At 40.8% G+C, this 10,094-nt stretch overlaps 1 protein-coding gene across 6 annotated transcripts in view; it reads right to left on the minus strand.

The window, feature by feature from the left end:
• The window catches only part of LOC147427793 (anthranilate synthase alpha subunit 1, chloroplastic-like), a 77,298-nt gene extending 75,682 nt beyond the window's left edge, over positions 1 to 1,616 (minus strand). For 2 of the 6 annotated variants that reach the window (XM_086496695.1, XM_086496698.1), the window contains exon 1: positions 1,199 to 1,612. In XM_086496695.1, the coding sequence (XP_086352821.1) occupies positions 1,199 to 1,553 (355 nt within the window). In that variant the 5' untranslated portion in view covers positions 1,554 to 1,612. Of the gene's footprint in view, positions 1 to 158; positions 259 to 1,198 lie in introns of all 6 variants that reach the window. The other 4 variants (XM_086496699.1, XR_015185973.1, XM_086496694.1 and 1 more) reach the window with 4 other exon arrangements.
• Between the last annotated feature and the right edge of the window lie 8,478 nt (positions 1,617 to 10,094).

A 10,094-nucleotide genomic window follows, 5' to 3' on the forward strand; every position in this document is an offset into this window, starting at 1 on the left:
TGAGCTTATGCTTCTGGACCCATCCTCCCTTACAGATACACTTCTACGAAACCAATGTCTCCAGCCAATCCCGTCCCAACATAACATAATTTTCTTCCTTGCCAAATGCCCAAATGTGAGCACGGCCACTCACACCACGCAAGCTTCATTGACGTTACCATGGATTCAGCATTGAGAGGCTTAGATGTCATGCTCGATAGACAAGTGGCGCTCAACCGAGGGAGACACCCATGCTGACTCGGGGCGAGACCCAGACACCTGTGCCATAGACAGATCAAAGCTATTACTAAGCATCGCATGAGAAAGATGCCAAGGCATCTCAATCATGCAGATATATATCTTCCCATGAGAAAGATACCATGAGGACACTTTCAAAAAATATATATATTTTAAACTCTGAAAGTACGTTTAGATGGGCAGTTTTTTAATATTTTAGTTTTAGACTGGTTTTTCTACTTCCGTTAGATGGGAGATACATTTTCATTGTAAGCATTGTTTTGCTCTCTGTTCACGTTGGCCCTTTTAAGACAATGAGATTCTCTCTCTCTCTCTCTCTCTCTCTCTCTCTCTCTCCCCGCTTGCCTCGTCACTATCTTACACGGGGTCAATGAGGGGAGATCTAAGGCCCAAACTTGGGGGTGCGAAGCGGCTTTGATCTCGCCCATCCGATCTTTGGTGAACAAGGGGGTGAACTCGTGGCAAAAATGGCGCTCCGAGTTCACCCCTAGTACACCCGCCTCGTGGGGTGTGAGACCTCTCGGTTGCCGCGCGAATGCCCTACCACCACGCTAGCCGGTGTAGTTACCCATGTTGGCATGGCACATAATCATACCCTAGTTTACCTGCCCTTAGTCACCTTTAGTTCACCCATCCCTAGTTCGCCCGTGTTTCACTAAATGATCCGACGGCTGAGAATAAAGACCCCCCCCCCAAATTTTGGGCCTTTGATCCCCTCTAGACCATATGTCTGAGCCATATAGTGACGAGGCACAACTTGTTTCTCACTAGAACAATTCAAGAATGTTGGATCAATCAATTTGGTCCCTTAGGATTTTCAACACAACATAAAAAGTTATGTTCATCTCTCTCTTCCTCCCATATTCAAAAGCATCACTTTGTTCTTATGGCATTGCTTAAGCTTTTTTGTTCTCCTTTTTTCTCTATGACATATAATACACACACTGAATGAAAGGAGTACCTGGAGTGGAAATGTTTTGCTGCTTGATTTCTTCAGGTGCAACAAGAGGGCACGCGCTGTGAGCAGCAAGAGCCAAGTGTGAGGATAGCCGACGGCTATAGGAGAGCTTGAGGAGCTGACTGGAGGACAAAGAAGAGGACAACGAGAAGTAGAAGGAGCGAATCGTATGCGCGGAAGGGGGGGGGTGTGGAGCTAAGAGGTGGTGTGTCATCAAGCCTTCCATTGTCCTCCGCTCGGCACACCACCTCTGTGGGGAGATGAGCAAGACATATAGCACCACTGGAACCCAACAGTTTAAGAACAAATCATTCAAAACTGTTGATGAGGAGACCGTTGCGTCGTACATTTGTAACATCTCTCTCTCACCACACACACGTGACACAGCAGCACAGCTCTCTCTCTCTCTCTCTCTCTCTCTCTCTCTCGCCCCTTTTGGTGGGCTTGGTGCAGACCGTGCAGTGTGCAATGTTCATGGATATTTTTGTTGTGTGACATTCACTCACGTGACAATAATGTACTAAGGGCCGAGTCCCTCCTCGTTTACCCTTGTGACTAAGTGACACGGGCATGGGAGGGTGGGATCTACGGTAGGAAGATTGTGGGCTGCAGATTTTGGCGGCGGCGGCGTCGAAAGTAGTTTAGGGTACCCTAGATTATTTTCTGTTGTCGTCATTTTGCACACATGTTTTAAGTAAATTAGGGCTCGCATGCTTCAGAAGCACGCTCAAGGCGAAGTGGTTAGGGCATGTGCCTCTCATGGGTGAGGTCAGGTGTCCAAACCCCACGCTCACAAAATGGGGTGCCCTAGATTACTTTTCGAAATGTGGGTACCCTATATTAATTTTGTAATCTAGGGATTACAAAAAGCAATCTAGGGTACCCGCATTCCAAATCTACTACCCACAATCTTCCTACCGTAGATCCCATCCTCCCATGCATGTGTCACTTAGTCAAAAGGCTAGTCCCCCCCCCCTCTTTTCCGTTACACTAACCGCGCCCGCACGGCCAAGGTTGATCCCTAGCCTCCAACATCAGCGTACCAAGTCCTCCCATCTCAACTCTGTCGATCAGCGTACCAAGTCCTCCCATCTCAACTCTGTCGATTTCGACAGAGTTGGGAAACCCCTTGTTCTACCCCACCCTCCGCATGTCAAGCTACAGAATGTCCAGTACGTTTATAGCTCCCCAAGGCAAGTCTGTTGATGCACAACGGGGGTAGAATCCTCACTCATGTGAATCCGCCTCAAGTGACTCCTCCAAACCAGAGGACTATATATGGAGGGTAAAATCAAGCCGTCGGATTCTTGGGGGAGGAAATATTAGTAGGTGAATGGGGTTCGAAGTCACAATCTCCACTTGTTGTGACGTTGGTTTAATAGTTGTGCTAGCGCCCGTCGTATTCTTATGGGTGAACTTTAAAATAATGAATTGTACGTTAATTGCATTGGCTAACATACTTCACTCAACGTACAAACGATTACTTAGTTCACATTTAAATATGCGCAGCTCACATTCCCTACAAAGTTCACCTAATGGTTGACAACAAGATCACAATCTCTTTACAAAACTTTATAACCATACTTGCATGCACAATGTGGTCCTAGTTCACAAAATTAACCTCATGGTTAGGATTACACCCATTGAATCCTTTGGATGTTACCATCATTGTTCAAGAAAGGTATTATTAAAGCTTAGCTATTAGCTAGAGCCGATCGAAAACCACATAAGCTGGTTTCAAGCCAAAGTAAAGGGAAGAAACATTGCTTAAATATACATAGAAATAGTTCAAAAATCCTACAATTGCACAAATTTCTATTAATATATCTCGTTTGCATCTTTACAAGGAGGAAACATAGCCATTTAAGAAAAAAATACTTTCTCGAACGTTGTTGACCATTGGTCCCCTCCGGGAGGTCCATGTCAATTTGTCATGTGCTCCCCGCAGAATGGTATTAAGAATATTAGTGAATTTAACTAAACAATGTGATGTTATGAGATTACTTAGGCATGCTAAAATGTACAAGCTTCCAAGAAAAGTGTGTCTTAGCGAACAATACCACACATTTATGCAAGTAACAATAGCACACATTTATGCTAGTGACACTTCTTTCTTACAAGAGAAAACCAAGACAAAACTCAAACAAGTTAATCAAAAATCAAAATGGCCTGCCTTTTACGCTAAGAAAGAAAGAAAATATAACAAATAAAAAAGATAAAATGAAAAGAAAACAACTTTATTCTCTCTCTCTCTCTCTCTCTCTCTCTCTCTCTCTCTCACACACACACACACACACACACAAGGTGCTACACACACACCCACACAACAAAGAAGAGCTCAAAATCTTAATCAAATGAAAGAGTAAGTAATTTTCTCAACAATCTAATCTAAATAGAAATCCACAAAGTCTTTCAAGGAGTTTTGGGAAGACTTGAAAACCCTCATCACTAGCTTGGCAAAAAAAGCCCTTCTAAAGTGAGCACTAGATCTTAGTGTGAAAAGAGGTCTTATCAAGCCTATTTGTAAACAAGTATGTTGCTCCCAGTTAAAGCACTGGCGGCCAATCACAATGATGACAATGACATACAAAATCATCGCTAAAGTCATCACCCTAAGACTCTTTCCAATCTTGGAAAAGGTGATCACCCCCCACCAGCATGGCTTCATTAAAGGAAGGTTAGTTTAAGACAACATTCTTGCAGCAATGATCGGCATAGAATATGCAAACTTCACCAAATAAGAATGTATCCTCCTCCAGCTTGACCTTGATATAGCGTATGAGTGGGTATGTTGGTCATACATAGAAGAAGTCATGAAGGCTCTAGGCTTTGCACCCCATTTGTGTCAAATGGTCCACACCCTAGGAGCAAACAATTCTTCATAAGTGCTCTTTAACAACAGATTTGTGGGAGACTTCAAAGCCAAAAGATAAATGAAACAAGGATTCCCTCTCGACCCTTTATTCTTTGGCTCCTAGCTACCATGTTGAAGAAAAGTATTGAGAAAGGGGCCATTCAAAGCCTCTCTCTCCTCCATGACAAATAACTCATGGATAAACTCTTTGTTGATGATGCAGTGGTGTTCCTGAAATCCACCCCGTAGATTCTCATAAATATGCTAGAGATAGCCCTAATGTTTGCTACATCTTCAAGCTTTAAATGCAACATTAAGAAGGTCGAGAATGATCTCTCTATCAAAGAACGGTTATTTTTCTCCATTTGATTGGTCGGGTGAAGTTGTCTCTAAACAAATGGTTTTTTACCACCTCGAGACCCCAATAGGGGTAGGAATTTTTGACAAACAAAGGTTTCAGTTACGATTATGGGAAAAAATAGGAGCAAGATGAAAAGGTGGGAATACGTGGTGCTTCCCTTCCATAGTAGAAAGAAGGTAGTAAATTTGTTCATGTTCCCATAGTTCTTCTTTTCGAGGATGGGAATCGAGAGAGCTTTTTGAGGAAGCTTTATAGGGAGCTTTTTTTAGATTTTTACTTGCAGTAGCAAAAATAAAAAAAAGCTCCCTCAAAAAGGCCTTGTAGAGGGAGCTTTAGAAGGGAGCTCTCTCTCTCTCTCTCTCTCTCTCTCTCTCTCATATATATACACACACACACACAAAAGTCTGGATGTGAGAAATTTTTCCTATTTTATAGGCTTGTTTAGCTCACAATTACATGGTTTTCTTTCCTTGACCGGCCATGTTCCCTTTTCTTGCAGGTCTTTTTTTGGCCTCACTATTAGTAGCATTATCGTATGGCTTTGTAAGGTTAAGGTCAAAACAGTAAACTTCACTTGCCTGCATATGTATGCACAATAAGCTGGATCTACAAATTGTGGATGGAGGTCGTCTATTGTCATTACACATGGCCCCATTTATGGCAAACCGTCTTTCTACTAATGACTGTGTGACCGAGGATGAACGGTGTAGCTGCATTCAACAATAGTTTACTCCTAGCCTGATCCGTCAATCCTATATAAAGGTGAGGGTCTTCCTCACTTAGCAGGCTCGTGTATACTCTGTTGGTAGCCGTTGTGGTGAGAAAGAGTTGTTTAAGTGAATGTACTCTAAGTGTGTGACACTATGGCTAAAGGAAAAGAAAAGCAACAAGCTTTGGAGGTCCATTCTCTTGCTTCTTCTTCTTCTCAGGTGGAGTTCTTTGGCATAATGGGCTAAGTTTTGAAAGTAATACTTCTTTTCTTGGTAATTGGGAACTTATGGACATTTCTAAATGTGCTTTGATGTACTGATGGCATGGGTCTACTTACGGGTTGGATGGGGACTCTAGTTTTGATAGGTTTATTATGATTAAATGAATTTGTATGTGTAAGTATTCTTCTTATAGCTCATAAGGCTTCTTGGTTGATGCTCTATACATTAGCAAATATAGTTGTTATTTATGATTGTATGATGGAATTCTGCTAACTTATTACATCTCGAAGCAATGGATGGCTTGGCTGGATGGAAATGGTTACTTGCTCTTAGTAGGACTCTTATAGAATTACCTTTTTCCCATTTCTAAGTATAAAACTCCTAGTTTTTACATTTTTTTGGTTATTCTCAACATGGAGTACATGACTAGTATACCAATTAACCAATATATTAGTATAGCAATATAGCAGTACTACCAACACTAGTACTAGCACTGAAAGTCTGAGACTAGTACCAGTACTAGTATGCTAGTATAGCAGTATAACAGCTTCAATACCAATACTACCAGTACAAGTACTAGCACTGACAATCTGATACTAGTACCAGTACTAGTATACTTAGTTTAGTAGTATTGCAATGTTAGTACCAGTACTAGCACTAAAAATATGAAGACAAGTACCAGTATACCAGACATGTATTAGTTCTAGTACACCGGCTCTTTGCAAGACTCTTATAGAAATACCTATTTCCTATTTTCGAGTATAAACTACTGGTTTTCATATTTTTTTGGTATTCTCCAACATAGACAAATGCATGGGAACTAGTATACCAGTATAGCAATATAGCAGTATCAGTTTTAGTACTAGCACTAAAAGTCTAAGACCAGTACCAGTACTTGTGTACCAGTATATCAGTTTAGCAGTACCAATACTACTAGTACTAGTACTAACACTGAAAGATTTGAGACTGGTACTAGTACTAGTACCAGTACCAGTATACCAGACAGTTAAAGGTTTGTTTATGATGGTGTAAACAAATTCTCTTGAAATATCTCTTTCAATGATAAGTGTACTTGCACAAAAAAGTTGTACCTTTGTGACATGGATAACAACTAGGATGCCCATGCATCACTTGCAAAGCCAATGCTAACAGAATGTTTTGTTTCTATGAGATCAGGTGAGGACTACTCTCCTTGGTTCAACTTTTTGGTGCTTTACTGTTTGGAAGATTGACAATTGGTTCGAGGTTTGTGAAGGAGTTTCTACCCTTTGGATGGTGTCTTGTACCAACCTGATGTTATTCATTTGTACAAAATCAGGCTATCTAAGTTTGTTTTGTATAATAAACCTTGTATTTATCTGGGTACCTTAGTCTTTGAACATGTATATGTTCGTCTGTGGGTAATATAAGTAAATAACTAAAACACACACAAATTGCACTTAGATCTAGTCTTACCACTGGGTCAAGACCAGGCTCCTAGTATTGTGTTAGGTCAGGTTCAACTGGTAAAACAGCCAGTCTGAGCTAGAAGGGGCTAGCCTCACACGGTCATTATGAGTGTTTTCTGACCGGTTGAAGGTTGAGGTTTTCAAATTTCTGGGACATTTTTAAATATGCGTCCTTCAGGCAATTTCCTTGTATCACGGATTGGATTTGCCAATGGAGCCATTGTCACACGGGCTCCACTTTTGGTTCTTAGATGCATTCAAGATGTGGAAGCATCTGCTCTCATTGTGGACTCGTCTATAATCCTACTACCTCCCTGATTTACACAGTCTCCTTTGACAAATGGGTGAAACTTTGGCTCTCTCTCTCTCTCTCTCTCTCTCTCTCTCATACACACACACATATATATGTATGTATGTATATGTATATTTATATATATACACAAATATATACACATATACATATATATGTATATACATACATATATACATATCTATATATATATATATATATATATATATATATGTGTGTGTGTGTGTGTGTGTGTGTGTGTGTGTGTGTGTGTGTGTGAATATATATCTATTTATATTCATATACTATATATTTCCCTCCCCCCCTCTCTTTACCCTCTCCCTCTCCCTCTCTCTACCCTCTCCTCCCTCTCTCTACCCTCTCTCTCTCTCTCTCTCTCTCTCTCTCTCCATCCATACCAGTTTGGTCGCCTCAATTGATGTGACATCTAGGAGTTTTGAGCTTCAACCAAAATAAGTGCTTGAAAAGTATCTTGTCCGGAATGGCATCTCTTACAATACATTGATGGCGGGAAATGCCAAATAGGGAAATGACAAGAGAGTTATGGATGGCTTGGCACTGGATCCGAGCCAAATGTGGTGCTTGGATGATGATTTGGCCAATAAGGATGCTTAATACGATGCTTTAGCAGTGCTTTGGCTGGTATGCAGTGCCTAGGAGTGCTTTGGTCAAGTATGTTTGGAGACTTTGTATTTAATCCCAGAGAGAGTCTGATATGTATGTGTTTGTTTTCCCTCTTTGCCCTATCTCTGACTGGATTGTGCATTTGTTTGACTAGGCTATGTAGAACGAGAATTTTTTTTGAAGAGGATCTCTAGTCAGGCACACGTTGTCCCCTTTTGTCATCCTCTATAACAAAAGCAAGTTCAATGGCCTGTTACATTTTTCTTTTTCGTGTACCAATGGACATAAAGTTTTCTTTAGCCCCGAACCAAACTTGTGCAGTTGCAAAAAATCAGGTATGTGCTCAAGAACTTTACAAATGACTTCTTTGTATTTACCTACGTATTCTTGTACAACTAAATTTTCTCTGACATAAAAAGCAATGCATCTAGAGCTCTACTATGTTCATCAGTAGGAACAAATTTGTTGCTAAACATACTTAAAATCTTGCCAAGTAGTTGGCACAAACTTGTCTTGTTCAAATTTACACCAACACTTATGTGCTACATCTAGCAAATTGTATGTGTCATGCTAAATCTTTGCCTCATGATCATGTATTTTTTGCCTCATTATCATGTATTTCACATAAACAAAAACATTAATCCCAGTTTGAGATCCATTGCTCAACTACATCTATTGAGCGATTATTAAGGAATCCATTATACTTTGGGGGTTTCAAGCCTCTAATTTGCCATCTTGGCCCATGGGCCAGCATCTTGCTAGATCTTGCCTCCCCATCATGACCACACTCAACCATGGGTACATACCATGAACCTTGCATCTGTAAGTGTTTTCCTTTTCAATTTAATTTATTTTCCCCCCATCTTTTGTATTTGAGCTAACAAAGTTCTCAAAGTTTCTCCTAGAAAAGCTAGCCGCTCTTCAAGGTCTGTTTCTTGAGAGTCAACATGATGCATCTCTAGAGGCAACTCTGCCATCTCTTCACGGTCAGTGTCACGAGACATGCCAATCAATTTTGTTTTTTTGTTCTTCATTGATATATACAAGCATAAAAATCAAACTATATCACAAGATATGTACAAACTGCAAACTTTATGTACTTGAACAACATAACAACAAACTAAAAGCATATGTTTCATCATGAACTACATACATAATTCACACATTGCACATATGAGCAAGAGGAAAATGCAAAAAAAGGAGAGGAGTATTTGCTTATTTGGCAACTGATGTAGCTTGCACGCTTGCAAATTCATATGCACAATGTGCTTCAAGCACTGTAAAAAAGAACTTCATAAGAAAATCTCATTTGCTAAAATGCCCATAGTGTTCCTTTCACAAATTTCCATGATTTATTGCATTGCATGTCTATTGCAAATTCACACATTGCTTCATTGGCCTGCTAAAGCATTGGCCTTAGTGTTGGGCTCGCTTGGGTGTCCTACTAGCTATGGCGTCCACGTGGAGGCCAGTTGCGTGTGAAGTTCTGTAGAGCCTTAAAGGCTTAGAGCCAGCCCACTGTACTCAGCGACTCCATCCAAGGCTTAGAGCCAGTTGCATCCAAATTTCTTTGCGAGGCTGTCGGCGTCACTACGGCTGTAGGTTGCATGAGCAATTCTCTCTCTCTCTCTCTCTCTCTCTCTCTCTCTCTCTCTCTCTCTCTCTCTCTCTCTCTCACCCCTCCTCGCTTGTCCATACTCTCCCCCAATTGGCCGCCATACCACCCTGTTAGCAGCAAGCTAACACAGATACCATTTTTCGGAGTTCTCATTGTAAAAACACTTATTATTTTTTATAAATCGAGAATACTGTAACTCGTATTTTTCGGATAAACCTTGTAATTGATGATCCGGGGCTACAAGCTTCCAGATTATATCAACCTGTCATTACCCATCTTTGGTAGAACTTCCAGATTATTAGTTTTTGACCACCAAACACCTTGGCTAAGGTATGAAAGCCAATTTTTGTAAGTTATTATTAAATTTTGGATAATGAAATACACAGCGTGAGCTAATGGAGCTCACTTCTCTCCTTCTCGCGGCTCCTATTCCCTCCCCGGTTATCACATTGCAGTTACGTTTGTTGCATCGCAACCGCAGGTAAGAGCTCTACGCATTGAAGTAAACACATCACAATATTTTGTAGCTTTTGGCGTCGCTGACCCGCGACCTAATTTCATCATAACTAAAAATTTACACTTCAAAATAAAAAACTAAGCATAGACGGGGTATTGGAGCATCATTGCTAAGCATTTAGATGCATTCTGGGTCGAAAACGACTATGTAAAAAATCCACTGCTTTAATAATCGCGATTTTGGCACTTGACCTAAAGTGGAGTTTGAGACCATAAGCATGTGTGCTTAGGTCTTA

Source organism: Adiantum capillus-veneris, chromosome 23 (genome assembly GCF_014529385.1).
Source record: "Adiantum capillus-veneris isolate H3 chromosome 23, ASM1452938v2, whole genome shotgun sequence".
NCBI classification, from domain to species: Eukaryota; Viridiplantae; Streptophyta; class Polypodiopsida; order Polypodiales; family Pteridaceae; genus Adiantum; species Adiantum capillus-veneris.